General features: G+C 40.3%; 1 protein-coding gene across 1 annotated transcript in view; it reads right to left on the reverse strand.

Moving 5' to 3' along the window:
• HECA (hdc homolog, cell cycle regulator) overlaps positions 1 to 19,245 on the reverse strand; it is a 36,433-nt gene extending 17,188 nt beyond the window's left edge. Inside the window, exon 1 of the mRNA XM_039869753.1 lies at positions 18,832 to 19,245. Within this exon, the coding sequence (XP_039725687.1) occupies positions 18,832 to 19,102 (271 nt within the window). The 5' untranslated portion in view covers positions 19,103 to 19,245. The remainder of the gene's footprint in view (positions 1 to 18,831) is intronic.
• Between the last annotated feature and the right edge of the window lie 1,433 nt (positions 19,246 to 20,678).

Here is a 20,678-nt window from a genome sequence, read left to right on the forward strand (position 1 = left end):
GAGTGGGGAGAGTCTTCAGAAGTCACATGAGGCTTTCTAGGCAAAACCTAAGATAGGGACTTGGCCCTATTCATCCTTATAAAGCCACTACTATGAAAATCGTTTTAATGCTTAATAAATGTCTCATTGAAGGAAAGTATGGGCCAATCAGATTCAGTACTCCATGGTGACAGTGCCAGAGGATGGAGAAGGGAGGAAGGCAGAACCCCTGGAGAGCACAGCCTGAGTGCTCAGCTCCCACTCATCTTCCAGACTCAACTCAGGACTTCTCTTTCAGGGCAGAGCTGGCCCTCACCCTCGCGTCCTCAAACTTACTATTATCTATTCCATCCTCCTTCAGTACCCAGTTACCAAATGCAAATAGCAGGGTCTCTGAACAACTATTTTATTATATAATTCTTTTCCATACAGTAATTCCTCTTACACAGAAATACATCTCCTTGTTTGCTGAGCAAGTTCTCCACAGGATATAAAGTTTTAACAAAAGAATCCTCATCTCTAGCTTCCTGAGAGGCCACAGAGCATGGTGACTGAGGATAATGACTCCAGAGCCAGCCAGCCTGGATTTGACTCTCAGCTCCACAATTTATTAGTTTTAAGATGTGGGAGAGTCTCTTAACCTCCCTGTGCTCTTGTTTTCTTACCGGCAGAAACAACAGTACCTACCTCAAAGAGTTGCTACTAGGATTAAAGGAGTAATTTAGGCAGTTCGAACAGAGCATATAATTATAATGGCATATAATTAACACCATTTAAATGTAAGCAATTATTATTAAAAGCCTATCACTTTATATTACTTGATATAAAAACCAAAGAACTTTGAATGCATTTAGAGCAAAGCTACAATCAGGAAGTCACCAGCCTCCTATCTCCATATATAAATAAGTGCAAGAAATGTATTTCTTCCCCACAACAAACAAAGCAGGGTGGCATGCACAAAATGATTCACTAAATATTTACTAACAAGTTTCAAAGACATAGAAGCACAACTGTCTTCTTCCAATCACTTAAAGATATTCTACTCAGTGTCAGACAAATAAGTACGTATTTTTCAATCTAAGCGATCTTTTCCAACCCTACGTAACAGGAATTCATAAAGCATGGTTGCATTTGATTCATGGGATGTGTTCCTGAAGAGCTTACATAATTTAAGACTGATTATCCCATGGTCTGGGGGTAGATGGTGGGGAAGGCATCCTCAAAACACAGACACTTGCAATCGTGTTATATTTCTTGCTTTACTGATGCTTTGTATTATCAGCGTTGCCTATAATATTTCTCAGTCGCATTTAATAAGTTGTCAGCATGGCATATCATACTATGTTTGACCACATTTCTATTCCATAGTTACTGATTTTCAAGAGTTTTCGGCACCAATGTTAGCACACCCGGATATTCTAAAAGCTATAATAAAGATCTCAATTATAACAGTTAATTTTAAAATAATAACACAAATTTTACCACAATCTTTGAAGAAGTTCTATAAACAACATGAGTTCACATAATATTGCCAAGGGTTAGTATGAGTTTCTCATTATAAGAAAAGGTGGTGTCACTGGGTAACAAAGCATTTTTATAATTCAGTTGACTTGCTAGCTTTGAAAATATGAGATGGCTTAATACATACTTTGGGGAAACGTATCTGTTGAAATTTTGTACAGACTGTGAAGATTTTATTAATATTATTTAGGTGTCATTAGTTGAAATTTGCATAATTCAATTTGCATATAATGGGATCACACTGTACTAGGAGATAAATTAGCAGGCTACATCTTCTCTTGTCCAAGCATAATCTTGAGAGTGCTGGATCACAGAGAACTGCACAGCACCCTAGCATTACGTGTACTGCAGGTACTCACCCTGAAAAAAGGTAGGTCCATGAGCTCTGAAAACCAAATCACAGTATCTTGGGATGGGCAAAGAATTCCACATTAAGTATATGTTACAGGCCTGAGTATGTGCATGTATGTACGCATACGTAATAACTGCAGAGAAACTGTCCAGACTGTTGTTAAACTATGCCATTTTTAAAGACTCCAGAAAAGACTTCGTGCCATCCTTCAGTGCTATATTCCAATTTTAAAGCATTTTCCTTGCTTCTTCTGAAGCATTATAGAACTTGATTTTAATTACCCTTGTCAACATCCACCCACTTGCCAGCACAAATATTCAAAAGGGGCCATAATCAAAACTCCTAAATCATATTTTTATAGTGATTCCCATTTACTACCTAAGTTATAGCACAACATCCCCAAAACATTGGTCTGCTTCTCTCTTAGTGGGCCCAAAATGGTACCTGGAGACCAAAGTCCACAGTGGGGGTGGCCTCTTCTCCTTACCAACAATTCTCAATGGCCTCAGCTGAGAAGACGAATGACTTTACCTCCTCAGTCTGTCCAACAGGTAAAACATATGGCCGCACAATTAACTGGCAACACGGGTCATCTACAGACCAGGTACCTGTCAGAGAATACAACCCATAACTCACTGCTGTTCAGTACCTTGTAAAAGCTCAACTGAGAGAATGTTTAAGATGTCGTAGATGATAGCCACACATGCCTGTATATCGGAGTTTCAGGGGGGTGGTTTGGCCTGCAGTGTGTTTTAGTAAATCAGTACTGGGTTTTTGTTATTAAATGTAAATTCAAATGCCTTTTAGGTGTATTTCGTACTCTCTGATCATTCAGGTCTCCACCCCAGTGAGTCTCCCACCCTGAATTCACCAAGAGGCTCTGTGTGTGTTCTAGGGCACAACTTCAATGCTTTGACAGTTTACAACTCTGTTTTAGCTTTTACTTTCTGTTTCTGCAGAACCTCAAAGTCACCGGAGGTGAGCCTAAGAACCATCTCAGGTCTTTCCTGGGCATGCAAACAGTCCTGCCCATGTGCATGATCTTCTAGAGCACCAGGAATATATCAGAGCTTTTCAAAGATCCCACTGACATCTCATTCCCAAGATATTCTTTTTAACTTTTTTGGCCCACTTCTTGTTTGCCCCAACTAGTATCACTGCTGCAGGCAGTTGCCATGTTAAACAACTTCTGCTGATTTGTTTTCAGCAGACACCCAAGAATAGATAGGGTTTACCACTGACTGATCTGAGTCAGGTCAAATCAGCTTCCAGACAGTTCAAATAGTGACAATTCTCTGGGGTTATCGCTTTGAAGGTGGGGGCTCTGAACCTGTTCTTCCCCCTCCAAAATCTAACTAGTCTGCTTGTTTTAAAGCTACCATGTAGGCTAGGGAGAGGGAATGGACACAGAGTAAGTTAAAATATAACAAAACCTCACTGTTTTTACTATGATTCACCCATTTCCCTTGAATAAACATTCCTAGGATTATTATAAGCCTATAGCTAATGTCTAGATTTCTGAAACAGTTGATTTTCATCATTTTTGCCAGTGTTCACATTGCCTTTATGAAGAAGCAGACTTCTAGAGATCCTTATTCTGCCATTCCAGAAATGCTTCTTAATGTAAATTTAAGTTTATATACATACTCCTATACAAAAATATGATAGGATGATCAAAAAAAGACTTTCAAGCAGAACAATAATCCATTTTAGGGTCAAATTCTGGGTAAGAATTAAACTGAAATAAAGAATGTAAATTTTCTATTATTTTTTAAATGGATGATAACAGTTATCAATTTAATATGATATTTGGATTGTTTAAATACATTTAAATGTCAATCAATGTTTACAATCAACTGGAAAATGTATCCTCTGCATTTATGTAAACCTTTAAAAAAAACTGATGTGACAACATTAAATGTGCAAGAGGGACTCTGTTTTTTCAAATTCTTTTAGGGGATACAGAAACAAAAAAGTTTGATCACCACCTTCAAATCAACTTTATGCAAATTACACTATGATTATGTCACACACACATTCAGGAACCTCAGAAACCCCCAGACTGAAGCTCCAAGTCCTTAGGATATGTTCAAGGAACTCCACAATTAGGCTCCCTTCTGGCCTTTCCACCTGATCGTCCACAACGCTCACACGCAAAGGCTCTGCTTCATCAGTGATCCCTCCCTGTGGCTGCAGCACCGAACACAGATTAGAAGGGGAAGGAGTGGACAGACTAGTTAGAAACCTAACTGCAGCCCACAGGTCCCCCACACCGCACTTCAAATTCACTCGGTGTCTAAAAACACTTTCTTGATTAACTGATAATTTTTTAAGTGAAAACTAAAAAGGTTTTTAAATAAGTTTTCCCAACAATTCTGAGACTTTTTTCCTACTAAAAATTTTTAAAAGACACTAAGTCCAATGTATAAAGGGAAGTTAATACACAAATATTTTGTCAACTTGTTTCAATTAGCATAGGAACTACACTAAGCTCACTTAAGCATATCTATCTTAACCTCTGATTTGGTTTATCCTCCCTTATGTTATTCTAGTGTGTGAGACTGCTCCAAAGTGGGTAGCAAGTTGAGTACATGGCGATTACATTCGGTTAAACATATTTTTATGCTTAGAGTAGGGTTAAAACACAAGGCTTTTACTCAGACAAACCACTTTATCCAAATAAACATGGAAGCTTCACATTCCAAAAAAGAAAACAATGAGAGGCCTTCAACTATATTTAGCAACTTGGGTTTTTAACATTCTCTCAGTATATTCAGTTTATTCTCCTAGACCCCCTCTTTACTTACTTTCAGTTAAAACCCACAAGCCTACCCAGCCTCAAGTTCAAACTAAATAGAAAGCTATAGGCTTCTATTTTACCTATTTTTTAATTTCCATTCTGGCTCCAAAACTCTGATAATGATATATCAATACTGATATGTTGCTATATCAATATTAATTATAAAGTAAAAAGTTCATATTATCTTTGTCAAACAGAGCACAAGTCAAGACCAAAAGAGACCAGGACCGAAAATAAGCCTGGTTTAGGCTGACTATAAGGATGAAGATAATGGTTTTATAGTTTTCTCTGAATATTTTTTTAAAAACATCAAAGTTCCACAGAACAGAAATAAGGCAATCCCTTGGTTCAGATCCTATGAACACTTCCCGAGCCTACTTCCAAGTGATCTTTTGGTGATCTGCCCAAGGTCAATTGACTAGTAAGTGGCCTTCCCTCGTCCATTCTCACCTACACTGCCCAAAGACCAACAAAGAGCACAGAGCCAGTTTTTATAAAGAGAGGCAGTGACCAATAGCTTTGTGTAACCAGATAATAGTAAGTAGTTCTATACTTTGGAGCAGTATCTTATTCAAAATTATAGAACTACTTACTTTGATCTGGTTATATAAAAGTTTATTCAAAATCAAAATGTTCAATAGTCATAGTAATCCTCAGAATTACTTAAAAACTAGGTATAAGGAAAACCAAGCTAAAGAAGCAAGTGCTTAAACCCAATTACAATATTAAGGTTTCCTAACCCCAATCTTTGCACTCCTTAAAAAGGAAGATAGACAGGCAACGAGGTAAATCTACTCTAGCTAATGGAAATGCCAAACTAAAAAAACAAAAAAAAAACGACGTGAGCAAAGCTTTACTTGCCATTCAGTGAGAATAAAGCAATTTTCCTTGGAAAGAATATAAAGAAAAAACATTCTATTGGTATGCGGACTATCAAATTTGGGCAGCAGAAAAAGCACTGACATTGAGAAACAGCTCAGCCTGCCTTGCCCAAACCCTGTTTGGTTCAATGGACTGGGCCAACATACCAACTCCCTCGATGATTTTAAGGCTACTTACTGTATTTAAAACCCCAGCACAATGTAGCTAAATTCATTTCCCTACCTTTGTTTTCCATGTACCTTTTCTACCCTGCTGAACTCCCTGAAAAATACTCTTTCTGTTCCTTTACCTTCCCTTCAAAATAAACTGGGGAAAATGCTTCATAGCAGAATCCCTCCCACTCTGGCAGTCACTCTGCTGGGATCTAGGGAGAAAAGACAAAGCCTTTGCCTGGAGGCCATACTGCTGGCCTGTGCTGTCAGCAACCAACAAGCAAGTTACAGAACCTGCTGCAACAAGGAAAGACTTGTCAAAGGAGAGGGCATGTCTAAGTTTCACATGTATCTCAGCAAAAATGAAAACTAGACCCAAGAATCAGTCACGTCTATGTCCCAGCCCAGCAGTTCATGACCAAAGTACACTCAACACAGTCTGCTATAATATGACTTATTGTCAAGAGAGTATTTCATAAAATTTCTTACTGCAAAGGAATCTCAAAGCTTAGACCCCACTGACATATTTGCTAGAGATGTTTTATAAATAGACATTCATTCCTTTCTCAATTACTAATTCTTGTGGAACAGAGATATAATTCTTAGTATGACTATTCTCAAAGACTCAAAACTATTCATTTCTAAACTAGAGAGAACAAAATAATATACCATTTATAAGTTACCAAAAGTATCTAGACGTTTCTTTTTGACATGAGACTGTCATATTACATATAATTCTATTGAAATATGTAAATATATATAAATGTATATGATTATATTTCAAATGAATTCTAAATAGTATTTCCAAATCTGTCAAGAAAAAAACATTTCAACTTAATTATTTAAAAATTCTTCCAGTAATCTTTAGATCACATACCTTACAGAATCTTAAAAAAATAAGTTATGTGGAAAACTGACTTATTCCAAAGTCAAAAATTTCAAATCTGAATATCTCAAAGATGAAGTTTACAAATTGTTTTTAATTAATGGAATACAAAGAAAAGCAATGATTCAATATAAATATTGCTACATTTACATACATATACTGATAGACATACATACCAAGTATCATAATGCCTATAGAAGTTATTTTTTTAATCCATAATATAATTTGATATATTCACAATTCTTTTAATTTTCTGAGGTAACATTGGTTTAGAACACTATGTAAGTTTCAGGCGTGCAACATTATAAAGCAACATCTGCATGCATTACATCGTGCTCATCACTGACAGTCTAGTTGCCATACCTCACCGCATGACTGACCCCGTTACTCCTTTCACCCCGCTTCAGGCCCCCTTCACTCCGCTTCCCCTCTGGTAACGACCTATCTGTTGTATCCCTCTATAAGTTTTTTGTTTTGTTTTGTGTGTCCTTTGTCTTGTTTTTCTTTTTCTTTAACCTAATATAAAATGCAAAATCTAAAAGGGACGTAGGGAAGCAAATTAAAGTCATATGTAAGCATTTCAATGCTTCTACAACACTTAAAAACTCCCACTCCACAGGACCCTAGAGGCAGGTAAAGAGCAGAAAGCAGAAAGGTCTGAAGTGAATCAAGATACAAACTATGTGAGGCTGATTACAAATACAGGCACATACTCATAAATCATGCAGTACAACGGGCCAAAGGCAAGGAAGGCTCTGCTAATCAAATGGTTAAAATCACAGTGGAAATGAAACCTGGGGACAGGATGATTCACAGATCACAGCAAAACAATCCCCAAGTCAGCTATACTCACACTGGTGAAAAGAACCCTCCCAAGGCTTCAGCTGCCAGTTCTTCTCCACTCTGGGATCAGAAAGGCCTTTTGCAGAAACTCCAGAAGAGTTCAACTCACTCAAGGAGCTGGGCTTGCCCTGAGACCAGCAGGCAAGCACTGCAGAGTCTCTGGGAAAATCTCACAGTAAGAGCTCCAAGATCTGAACTTGAAGAGAAACTAGAGGCTCCCCAAAGGAGGCAGAATAAAGAGTTTGAGAGAGTAACATTCGCCTCAAACTCCGTGGGGGAAATCAAAAGTCTGCCCTGAGTTCTTCCAACAAATCAGAGAGCACATTTTGTCACTAGTTGGGAAACAATCTCACTACCACATGATAAACTAAAAACCAAAAACCCAACTAGAAAACATTAAAATCCCCAAATCATGACACAACTATTTGCCTTTTCTAATAGCTCTACAGTTTGTTTGAGAGTTACAGACAATATTATGTTATCCTCACTTTCTACACATAAGAACATTTGGGCTCAGAAAGGTTTGTTGGCCTTGCAAAATGGCAGATCTCAAATTATAACCAAATCTCAAATCCCACACTCTTTAGAGCAAGCAGAGTTTGAGAACCTTTTCCAAATCTCAGACATCTGAGAAAGCACAAGGGCTGACTAAACCAGCATGATGTACTGGGTGCGAATAAACTCTTGTTTCAATTGAGTGCTATGTTCTCATTTTATTAACATACAAATGTGATTTCAATCCAAGTGCTAGAATGTGAAACATGAGAACTTTCTTGTGACTGAGCATTTAAGTTTTTTATTACAAGGAGGTTATGGACAATTTAGTCTACAAGAGGCCTGTTTGCAGTTTGGTTCTTGAGAAGAGGCGATAAGAAAATAATGGGCCTTTATCTACAAGTTTCAAAGTCCTTGGAACTAGCTGGAATAAAAACTGCAAGGGATTTTAGAAATGTGCAAGGGATAGGTGTTGAGCACTGGAGCTCAGCTGTCAACTGGAGCATGGTGAGTAGTGGCCAGGGAAGCCGAGGGTCAGAGACGAGGTCTGGGAGGGTGGTGGCAGTTGCAATTAATTCTGTGAAATGGCCTCAAAAATTAAATGTGAAAAGGAAACAGAACCTCACAAGTGTTACAGCATTACTGTGCACTGACATCCAAATGAACTCAGTCTAACCTTATGCCATGCCCAAATCACTCTTCCTATAAGCAATTTCAAACAACTTTCCTCACTCTCCCCTGTCTTCCTCTTGAGGTTCTATCTCTATGTGGATGTTCTGTGATTATACAAAACTGTAACATTTCTAACCAATGAGAGCATCTTAAATACAGCAAAAAAAAAAAAAAAAAAAAAAAAAACCATAAACTAGGGAAAAAGTACATCCCAAAGTATCCTGAAGACTTTGTGCAAATCAATAAGAACCCAAATATCCCATCAGTAAAATGGATAAAAAGAGCAAACAGGAAAAAAAATACAAATAAGCAGTATACATATAAAAAGACACTCACTCACTGATAATTCCACAAATGCAAATAAAAACAACAATGGGATGTACACTTTTTCATCTAATTGGCAAAGATGAAATTGGTTATCGAAATCCATGCTGAGGAGTGTGAAGAAAGAAGCACTCCAGGCAGGGCCAGTGTTAGTGAAAAGGTTAAACCCCTTCAGGAGAGCAGTTTGGCAACCTGGATCGAAGCCTGGAAAACTGCAGGCCTTGTGACCAGCAATCCCAATTCTAGGACGTTAGCCTAAAGAAGATAATTGGTTCCCAGTTATGAATCGTCAAATCCATTAAGAACAGAAAGTATCAGTTCAAAGGTTCACAATCTCCACAATTCCAAGAGCAGGAAGTCCTATCACATCAGGGAATCAGATCAACGTTGAGTGTACAATGTGTGAGTGAAGTGCTTCCTTGCTCAAGTGTTTTCTTGTTTTACAAATTTAATTTCAGTTCAAGTGCCAGAATGATAAGCTTGAGGCCTTTCAAAAGTAATTTATACAGCTCTATTGCTTCCTTGACATTTTTATACTGAATTTAAGTCATCTACTTTAAAGCTTATTCATTCTTCATGCACATGTGTGTGTCACTCAAGACAAACTCAGCATCAAGTAGGATCCAACTGTGGCATCATCATTTCCCCAACCAAAGCATGTCTTGTCTGCAGAAGGGAAGGAGGCCATCTCTGGAGCTTAGTGTCCTCGTCCTCATGTAGATTGCAGACTGCTGGGTGTCACACCTGGTCTTAGTAAGTTCTCAATAAAGGGCAGTAGTATCATCGTCACTATGAAAGCCACTTCTCCTTTCTGTGGATTCTATGGTTCTACAGCCCCAACACACCTACCACCCAGGAACCTAACCTCATTTGCTTCTGTACTGCAAAACATCATCTGCACCTCTAAAACTAAAGGCTTAATATAGCGGAACCACATACTACAGGGTGTATGTGGTTCCTGCAATGTGTAAGGCTGCCCAATAAGAAGAAATCGAAGGAGTTGGAAACCATTTGGAAAAATCCTTGACACTATCTCATGTTAGATGTGCACGATTTTGCCTCTACCACTGGAAAACACTTCCTATTCTCAATGCCAGGCTCTTTACATGGGTTCTGGCAGCAGTATCTCTTCATTAATGACCATCACCAACTATCCCAGGCTGTCTCTCAGATTACAGACTGCACCTGCTGCCAATCAAAAATAGCCAGAACTTGCTTCTGTACATTCCCTAGTTTCCATTTCTGCCCAGACGCTGAGTTTTGTCTGGCATAACAAACAGTGTGTCACTTTAATAAGTTGTGTTATAACAGAGTTCTACTAAATATTATATAGAAATAATCATCACATTCAGGAGTGCTCATTAGAAAACTAAAATAGTTTGTGATTCAGTTTCAACATTAGTGTCAAAAGACTACTGAGATGCTTTAACTTGAAGGGACATGATCTAAAGTACCATCAGACTTAAGGTTACCCCTAGGGAAAAATATACATTTTATATTTAGCAAATATCTCTCTTACTTATATGAGCAATTTGACATCCTGCTAACTTTTGCCTAAATTCATTCTCTTTATCATCTTTATAGAGGCATATGCCCTAAGGCTGTCTATTTCTAATAAAGTTCCAATACAATGAAAAACAGAAATCCTAAATTATGATACTGTGTTTGCTGACTATCTGTAATTGATATTATGGGGTAGGGGTAATGTGATTTGAGCTACAATATATTTTGAAGGGGTCCGGAATATGTCATTGTGGCCTAAAAATTATTTTGAGTTGAAGGCACTAGAGTTCCTGAAAAATCTTATCTACCTAAAAGCAGAGCCTCTCAAAAGAACTCAATTGTCATAAATCCTCTCCATAGGAGCAACCAGGGAAGACTGAATCTTATCAGCAGAGATAAATCTCCACAGCACACTTGAACAGACATTGTCACAAAACTATCATATCTCATATATTCTCTAATAGGAAAGACTCATTTATCTTTCCCATAGGTTCCCTTCCTGCCTAGTCAGCCCCTCTATTAGGAAATCATTTTTTCCCCCATTAATGCCCTTCTCTCTCCCCTTCTCCTATTAAGATGGTATATAAGCCACAAATTCTAACCCTTGGCCCATTTTAGTCATGTTTTTCTATGGTTAAGTCTGTCTTTTCTCTTGCTTATCTATCTCTTATCAGTTTAATTGGAAGCTCCCCAAATACTGAACCTAAGAGGGTAAAGTTTTTCCTCCCTGACAATTTAAAACTATGAAATACACTGTATTATGAGTGTATATGAAAACCCCTGAACTTTTTAAACCATAATTGCAGTCAAACAATGATATGATTAATACTTCCTCTTTAAGTCTTCCTCTTTCCTCGCTTTTCTTTAAACTTCCTCTTAATCTTTGTTTCTCTTATACTGTTTTCAAGTATTATTCTCATAAGTATAATTTAGCAGAAATAATTTGTTTTCTCTTTCTACTTCTGATAAACCAGAACAGATCATTATTAAGTGTTAAAAATGCTACTCACTTTTTGCCAGTTTATAAAAACCTCTCAAGTACAATCAAGCTAAAACATCATATTGATTAAATAAAGCGAGTTGCTATTTCACCAACCACTGAGAACTGGAAGCTTTCTGAAATATACAGAATTAAAACACAGTCACTTTGTATAAAACAATGATATTCCCCTCACCAGAGCTTATTGTTTTAAAACTGAGTTGATGATAAAAATAAAAAGACAAACCAAGAAAATTAGTCCCAATTGGCACAAAGATAAATACTGTGTAGCAAAATATGAAAAAAAAAAAAACATAGGGACACCCCCCTCCCTCCAGAGAAAAGCCTTTCTGCTCAGATGGCCTCAACCCTTCCCTTGGCATTTGGTTCTCTGAAGTTAACCTCAATTAGCTAACCTCCCATGGCTCAGAAGCACAGGGATGCTGGTGCCCACTATTAAGACAGCCTTTCCACACAGCAGCCGTGTGTGCTGCGACACTATCATCCAGCTGTGCAGAAAAGCAGTATGTGCAGTCTGCACATCGCTTTACGGAAAAATCACAATCAAGGGTGCATGGCAGGTTGGACCGCCAACCCATGCCTTGACAAGCTGTATCAAAAGAAAAATTGCCAAGATACCCATTGTGTTAACTTTACATGCTTGTCAACAACCTAAGATTATTCCCTTTGGCAGGTTCAGCTGACCATGTCCCTGCTGACAAAACTCAGGGATGGTTCTGCACTGGCTACAAAACATCCAAATGTGACTGTCTGTCCCCATCCCTTTCGAGCCTAGTGCTGCACCTCAAACCAGCCACAAACTCCTAGCAGCAACCAGAAATCAAGGCTCTTTCCCACTTCCCTCTGCTTGAAACATACTTCCTTTGTTTTCAGAGCTAACCGCTTCTCTTCCTGCAAGACACAGCTCAACTGTCCTCTCTTCCAGGAAATAAACTATTTTCCCACTGGGCACCCACAGCACATTATCATGGTTCCGAGCGGTACATACATGTCTCTGTCCCAGCTTCACCAACAGCCTATGGGGGTGTAGATTCTCACACTTCCAAATATAATTCAAAATTATATTTCCAGTCGCAGAAGACAGTAAGCACATACGAAGTGCTTCGTAATTGGATGAGTGCACAGATGAACAAAACAATGAATAAGCAAGCAAATGAACAACTAAACTAATGGAAGAACTTTCTGGTTGTTGAACTTTCTGAAGAGGGAAGGGTCTTTGTTTAGTCCTCAGTAACATTAAGCCCTAGCTGATCCCTGAAACACCCTGAGCTCCTTACCTCCTTTCAGCTACTCTTCAACTCCACATGCTTATTTCACTTCTACATATCTTCAAATCCAATCCCCACATTTAATCCAATATTTTACCACCTCAGAAGCTACTGCTTTTTATTTCATAACTGCCCTTGTGTAGTACCTGTAATAACCTACTTGCACTTGTTTCTATAAAGGCTCCCATCTAGACCAAAAGCCCCTCAGGCCCAATTCTTTTGCCCCTGTAATCCCAGAGCCTAACACAGTGCCTGACAAACAGCAGACACTCAATATATATGAGATGGATAAGTGAATGAATGAAGAATGGAAGATATAACAGTTTTCACACTTTGCTTTTCACTTTCTTTTAACTAAATTATCTAATTTTTCCAGGTAGACTATGATCAAAGAGAGATGATAAGAGAAGACCAAATCATTTATAGTGAAATCGGTGCTTTAATTAAAAATCTGAATACCAGTCTTTTTCTATATCAATATTCACAGATTATCATCATCTTATTGTCTCTCAGTGTCTATTCTCAACAGCAGAATAGTTTACCAAGTTTTGTTATTGGATAAGGTTGAATCAATCACAAAACTTATATAGGCTATTGTTGCTAGTACCCAAATCTGTGCCAAGATCTTTCACATATATTTTTCTTAATATTCAAAAACACTCCAAAAGGGTTGCACTTAGAAAATGGGAGCTGAAAAAGGTTAAATAATCTTCCCCATAGTAACTATGCTAGTAAGTTGTAGCACCTAGGTTTACACCCTGGTCCATTCAAACCTCGTACTTTTTAACTAAAATGTCAAAAATCCTAGGCCTTACTTCTTAAGACTAGAATAATGGTACAGACCGGATTTCAAAAGCCTGTGCTTTTATCTTCACTATTACCAGCTGCTAAAATATCATTCATCATTATTAGATATTTTATTGAATCCTTGTTAGCCACCAAATCACTAAAAAGCACAGAAGTCCCCGGGAGAAACAAATGCTGCTTTGGAAAGGCCCCGTAAGTGTGGCAGCTCCAGGCTCTCAATCTAAACAGGGCCCTCCTATTGCTGAGACACTCTGAGGTCCCAGCAATTCTCCAGGATTTCTTTAAAACACCAAGAACCAGGGACTGAGAAAGAGCACTCTGACCAAACAGAGTCAAACTGGTACAACCTTTCTATAAAGTAATGTCAGCAAGTATTAAAAAATCATAAAAATAGGCATATCCTTTGACATAGCAAGTCCACGGGAAGTAGTTGGATAATGTCCAGAGATGTATGAATAAGAACCTAAAAATCAAACAATAGCAGATTGATCAAACTATCCAATATGCAGACATATGATGGTATATTATGCAATAATTAAAATGGCAATACACCTATATATTTCTGCTGTGCTAAAATGTCCACAAAATAGTGTACGCGTAAAAAGCAGATCATAAAATGACTCTTTTCAAAAGCTACATATGTACTTTTTAAAGTATGCAAGAAAAAAATTTTAAAGGCTACAAGTATATTAAAATATTAACAATGGTGATCTAACTGGTGGGATTATGTGTTTGACTAGAAAGTAGAAAAGAACTTTGTCTATCTTATTTTTTAAAATGTTTTCCATAATGCCCATTTTATGGCTGCTAAAATAATGATAAATCAATCTCTTAAAAATGCCAAAGAGCTGGAGATCAAAATCAGTCAGGACAGTTTATTTTCCCAAGTCTTCCTTTTGATACCATCGAGTTCTTTAAATTGTTCATAGCTAAAAGCCTGGAGTAAATTCACAGGGGGATTAAGCCGAAAGAGATTTCCCAGTTTTATCTCCTGTTTTCAATTTTTTACAAAATAATATATATTCTTGGACTTATAGGAAAGCTGACACTGAAGGTTTCGTTTCTAGAATTTAAGCTCAGGTCCTGTAACAAGTAAAGAGAGAAAGAATAAGGACTGTGCATAAAACTCCATTAGCAGAGCACATAATAATTCTTTCTTACTATGACATATAAAGTGCACATGATGAATCTTTGATGGATGAGGCAATATTTTCTACCAATGCCAATTATAAAGTTGGATTTCAAAAGACAAGGTCCAAAAGTAACAGATATTTTTAAAGACCTGACAAAAGTAATTTCAAGATAAAGTAAGAAAATGTCTTCCAAGACCACAATGATGCTCTACATACCTTAGACCCTCAATAAAAATTCCTTGGTTTGAAAACAAACAGCAGGCAACACTCTTCATTTTCCTTCCGATGGATATAGGTAATTTAAAATGTAGTAAGAATTCAAGTAAATACCTAAAAAGAGAAACTATTTAAAATATACTACAAACCTGGGGTTATAAAAAGAATGTTCAGAGGCTTAAGTATGCAGAAAAATACAAATTTTGTTTACAGGGAACAGGTGGTGCTCCAAAAATCTATTTGTAAACAGATGTGTGGAATTCAGAACACATTTTCCCATCAAAACAATGTTATAATAGTGTTAAATCCCAGCCTGGTCCATGAAGCCTACTTAGCTGTTAGAACTATTATCCTACACCTGCATTTTGTGAATGGCACCCATGGTCTAAGTGAAGCAACCCATAACATTCGGGAGGTAGGAGGGGCTCTCCTTCACTGGGAGCCAAAGGCTCAGGTGAGTCCCTCTCCACAGAGGCTCTCCAGCTAAGAGATGCCACCCGCATGTCATAATCTCTTCCTGGGGGAAGACCATGTCCAAATGACAAGTCAGTAGGGGAGGAAAGGTTTAAAGGCCCTGCTACCATGCCTCTAGGTGAGATAAATTCTGCAGGGCCATTCCAGCTCCAAAGCTCACTTATATCTGCATCACAGTTCAACTCCTCCTCTGCAGAAGCCTGCTTCTCTCACACCCCCACTAGTAATGATGCCAAGGACAACCCCAGTAAACTTCCTGCACATAAATCTCCATCTCAGAGACTATTTCCAAGATCTAAGACAAAAAGTTAATACTTAGTAAGCTCATTTTATAACTCAGACACTATGTGAGTGTATGTATGTGTGTGTACATGTATATATATATACATACATATACACATATATAGTATAATATATATAATGTGTATCTTACTATATATATATATGGGTAGGTACAATAATCCCATTTTAAATATGCAGAAACTGAGGCTCAGAGACATCGAATGACTTGCACAAGATCATATGGCAAGTAATTTGAGGAGCCAGGATGTGAATCAAGCTATACCCAATGAAAAGCCAATCACTATGTAAACTAACTCCATCTCCTAAGAAGAGCTGCTGAATGTGTTAAGGCAGACTCTGCAGCCCAGGGGTTACGGTTGAAGTCAAGAATGGGTAGAGTGGTGAACCATGGTCATCCAGAAAACAGGAATTTATAAAAGGACTTGGGATCCAGGCCCACTGAAAATCAGACACTATGATCAAGGGTTTATATATTGGTAGGCCTGAAGCAAAAAAGTGGAGGTCCAATGGAACCAGAATTCCAGAATAAAACTACATAGTTATAACCTACTGCATGATAACTCAATCCTAAAAATAACGATTGGCAAATCTTGTCCACCTACAATCAAAATGCTACAATATGTGCATAGAGATTTTTACTATGTAGGAGGAAGGTAGTGCTTCCTCATCTTTTACTCCGATCCCTGGAAAAAGCTTCAAAAACATACATAAACAGTATCTAAAAATGTACTAATGAATTTTTTATTGGGGTACAAAGTCTTACAATTAATATTCAATTTACCCAAGATGTACAACTGCAACTGGTTTAACTTCAACTACAACCAGACCATGGCTTCCCCAAGCTTTCTCTAGCTAGCAATCTTCTTTTATAGAATAAGTGGTTATTTATACCTACTGACGAACAGTGAATGACTAAGAACTAATACTATCCTGCACTGAGAGCCACACTGCCAAAGAACTACAAGACATAAAACCATTCTACGAACTCCAAATAACCATAAATTAATACTATTAACTTTAAGCGAAGTCATTTTTTCATTCTTGCAGATGTAGATCACGGCTGACTCAAATGGTGAAAACGAACCATTTAGAAGTTTAACAGAATGTAGATTTACTACATCCTTGGAAGAATTGTTAGATTTGTAATACAATCACATCATCTAATGTCAAAGTTAAAAAGTTGAAATATACTGTAAGTCCATAATGTCATTTTAAAATTCAAAAATAATTGGGCCTTATCAGTTGATTTATCTAAGAGTTTGCACATATCTGTCGCCACTTCCTTTAAAAATTCACCAAAACCACTTCTCCCATCCCTACCTTATAATGCACAGCTTTAAATGGTAAAACAAAAAGTATCTGTAATTTCCTTATTTATCAATTTTGCACACAGGAGGTCTCAGCATCCATGTTCAGTTATCATCAACTGCAGTGAGCGGTTCTTTGAATTAAAGTGGATCATTCACTGAGATTTCACACCATGTCAGAACCAAGAATTTGGCATCATAAACCTCAGTTCACTGTTCTAAAATAAGTTTGTACCCTTTCTAACCCTGATTACGGCAATGCTAGGCCCATTTCTTCCCTCTTTCCCCACATTCAATTAATAAAACAAGCCCCAAATCAGAAATACACAGCTATATAGAGAACTGCTAAATAAACCTGAGTCTGCCACTTCGGAGGACAGTAATAACAGGCACACCATAACAAATGAGGAGATACCAGCCTAAGAAAAAAATTTCTTCACACCACCTTAAAGTGGTCCAATCCTTTGGAGAAAGAAGAGGAAACAGCCAACTTAAGGCTTCCATACAGACGCCCCCCCAAAAAAAGGAAAAACAAGGTACGCTCCACTCTGAGCCCTACAATAACCCTGTCAAGGGGCCAATATAATCAGTGTATATCTTTTCTTCAATTCCACAGGTGAGGAAATTGAGGCTCAGAAAGACTAACCTTCTCAAGATGACAAAGTTCTAAATGGCTGAGCCAGGAGTCTGTCTTCCTTCCCCTCAGTCACATCAATACCAAAATGAAGTTTAGAGCTAGGAAAACAAAAGAACATGGAGAAGACAATCTGGCCAAAGGTGCATTATCAAACATTCACAAATGTGTCAAGTTTGGGAAACTTCCTATTTCTCCAATGCAGAGACACAGCCAATGCACCCTAAGGTTCTGTTTCTAATAGGCGACACTTCTATTGGGGTTAAGTGCAGGTGCCCTGTTTAAAAAGTGACTGATCCAAATAAATAACAGCTTCAAAAGCTGAAAGTTACCAAGTTAAAAGCCAAAAATAAAGGTCTTAATCTCCTTCCATTATAACCTACCTATATCCCCTTACCTGAAAAACTGCCTGACCAGAGAGGAATCAAGGAACTGTCCAAGTAAGTAAAAAGTGTTTGCACCGCCTAACGAAAACCATGTCTTTGTAGTGACAATGGCAATCCTGTCACGTTTCACTATTCCTTAAGTGCCTCCTGAAAAGGTGCATTCAGGCACTACCTAAAATTATTAGGCTTCCAAATTTGTGAAGCAGTATTAAATAGTGGACGATTTTTTTTTTTTAACTCTGGGCTGAGAACGGAAGTCAAGTTCAGATTCTCTTCCTTCCTCAAGCGAGCAACTGAATTAAACAGCACACGCACACACACCCTACAGAAAAAAAATATATATATCTCGAGGCTCTCTTCACCTGTGGCAATCGACACAATAAGTCCAGATTTGCTGGGATTTAAGGCTCTTCTCTCGGGGAGTGAGGGGGAAGGCGGGTGGGTGAGGGGAGTACAGGAGAGAATGAACGGGTGCCTAAGTTTTCAATCGGATCATTTTTCTCAACTTAGGCAGCTCTTTCTTTCTTTCCTTCCTTCCTTCCTCCCTCCCTCCGGGCCGGAGCACACACTCAGCTTTGCCAGCACGGGCACCAAGGCCAGGGCCCGAGGGTGGCGCTGCCGCAGCCCGGCACCGGCGCCCCTTAGAGTCTGGGGCGCAGGCTGCCCAGGGAGCGCGACTTGTGCGCCGCGCGGACACTGGGCAGGGGCCGCAGATGCATCGTCGCCGTCAGGCGTGGGGACCGGGAAGGGGCAGCCGCGGCGGGGCAGAGGGGCGGGGTGAGCACTTCCTGACTCTCGCATTGTCCACGCATCGCCCGCGCCACCCAGGGCCCCGCCACCGCGCCGTCCCCGTCGGGGAGGAAGTTGGCGCTCGCCCCTCCAGCCCCGTCTTACCGTTCTTGGCGTCACCCGCGGCTGCAGCCCCCGCGGCGGCCGCAGCGTTGGCGGCGCCGATTCCCGCGCCTCCGGTGCCCGCCGCACCCCCGGTGCCCGGCGCGCCCGCCGCCGCCGTTCCGCAGCCGGCCGCCGCCGCCAGGGCCCCCCCGGCCGCCGCGCCCGCCGCGCCCGCCGCTGCCAGGGCCCCGGCTCCATTTTCCTGCTCGTCCCCGCTGCTGTTGGCGCGCTTGTTTTTGCGGCCGCCTTTACTGTTTTTGGGGTTGGGCATCTCGGGAGCGTCCAAGTACCCGGTGTCAGCGAAGGCGGCTCCCCGCGGCGCGGCCTCCCGGGGCCCCGCGCGCAGCCGGCTGCGGGAGGGAGAGAATGGAGGGCGCGGGCCGGCGGCTCCTTCGGCGCCCGTCTAGCCGCGCGGCCCGCGCCGCACCATCCCGGCCGCCGCGCCCTGTCCGGCTTCCTGGAGCCGGCGCGCGGCCACCCGAGGCTCGCAGCCGCGCGGGCGCCGCGGGCTCGGGGCGCGAGCGAGACGCTCCCGAGCAGGAGGGAAAAGGCGGGTCTCCCGCTTGTTTTGATTTGGCTTCGCTGACACGCTCTGGCCCCGCCCCCGCCCGTGACGACACTGGGGATTCGGCGTGGCCGCGCCCACCAGGTGACCTCACGGCGGACTGGCCCGCCCTCGTGACGTCACACCCCGCGCTGAGACGGCCACCTTTGAGTGACGTCATCCTGGCGCCCTCGTCCACGGCGTCTGGCGCTCGGGTTCGTCTATGAACCGCCTTCCTGAAATGGCCTCTAACATCAAGCCGATGGCATCTGAAGTTAGTCGGTAGCCTTCTGACCTTCATGTAATTGAGGCTTAGCACAGTCTGGTTCGGAAAAATAGGCGGGTGAGTTGAACAGAAATGAAAAACAAAGGATTTCAGATTTTGGATTAATAATCCATTAAAAGGCTTTGCCATTTAGGAACAGCCTTATATTCAATAATTACAGAAATAGGGTTGAATTCCTAGACAATGAGAGCGAACTGCAGAGTCCCTGAATGGGAAGCCAGCACAGTCTAGTGATGACAGTTCAAACAGGACCCACCATCCAGGGATATAACCAAATATTGCCTGTAACCAAGAAGCAGGCCCTGCCTGGGAGGAAACCCAACAATCCCTACGAATAAGACTGAGTTGTCCAGATAGGTGCCCACGTTGTGAGCTGGCAGAGTTTAGGAGGTGACCTCTGTTGATGAGAGCCAATGACCTGAGGGCAGGGGACCCCTGGGAAGAGTTTCACTTGGTCTCTTTCGCTGCAACTATTTTCTGCCATTTGGTATATCATCTCTTTCCCATCGCTCATATCCCAGCTCAAACACATCACTTCCTTCAAGATGATATAACTGAGGCACCTTCTCAAAAGAGCTATCAGAAGTACCTCCCTGTTTATTTCCTCCATCTATCTCTAATTATTTTGTCAATGCATATGTTTATTTATTGTCTGTCTGTTTCCTTCTCACTCAAATGAAAATCCACAGGATAGGAGATTTTTTTTTCTGTCTTGGGCACCTCAGGGAATAACTAGCATATATTTGTTGACTATAAATTCTTTTCCCACGAACTGTGGAGGAAAGCTATGTTAGCTCATGGTTTACAGTTTTCTCCTCCTGTAGTGTGATCTTTAACCCAGCTCTTTAGTAAAGGCTGTGGCTGTGTTGCAGAGGTAAGAGACAGGCAGGGAAGTACAAGGAAGAGTACCCACCCTATGTTCACCTAAGGGGGAGATTCTAATTGAGAACTCTAGGCATTCATTCCAGAGGCCAGAGAAGAGCCTGGAGCTGCAAGGAGGAGAGCTAGGTACTTGGG

The sequence above is a fragment of the Pteropus medius genome, unplaced genomic scaffold (genome assembly GCF_902729225.1).
Source record: "Pteropus medius unplaced genomic scaffold, Ma_sr-lr_union100, whole genome shotgun sequence".
Lineage (NCBI taxonomy): Eukaryota > Metazoa > Chordata > Mammalia > Chiroptera > Pteropodidae > Pteropus > Pteropus medius.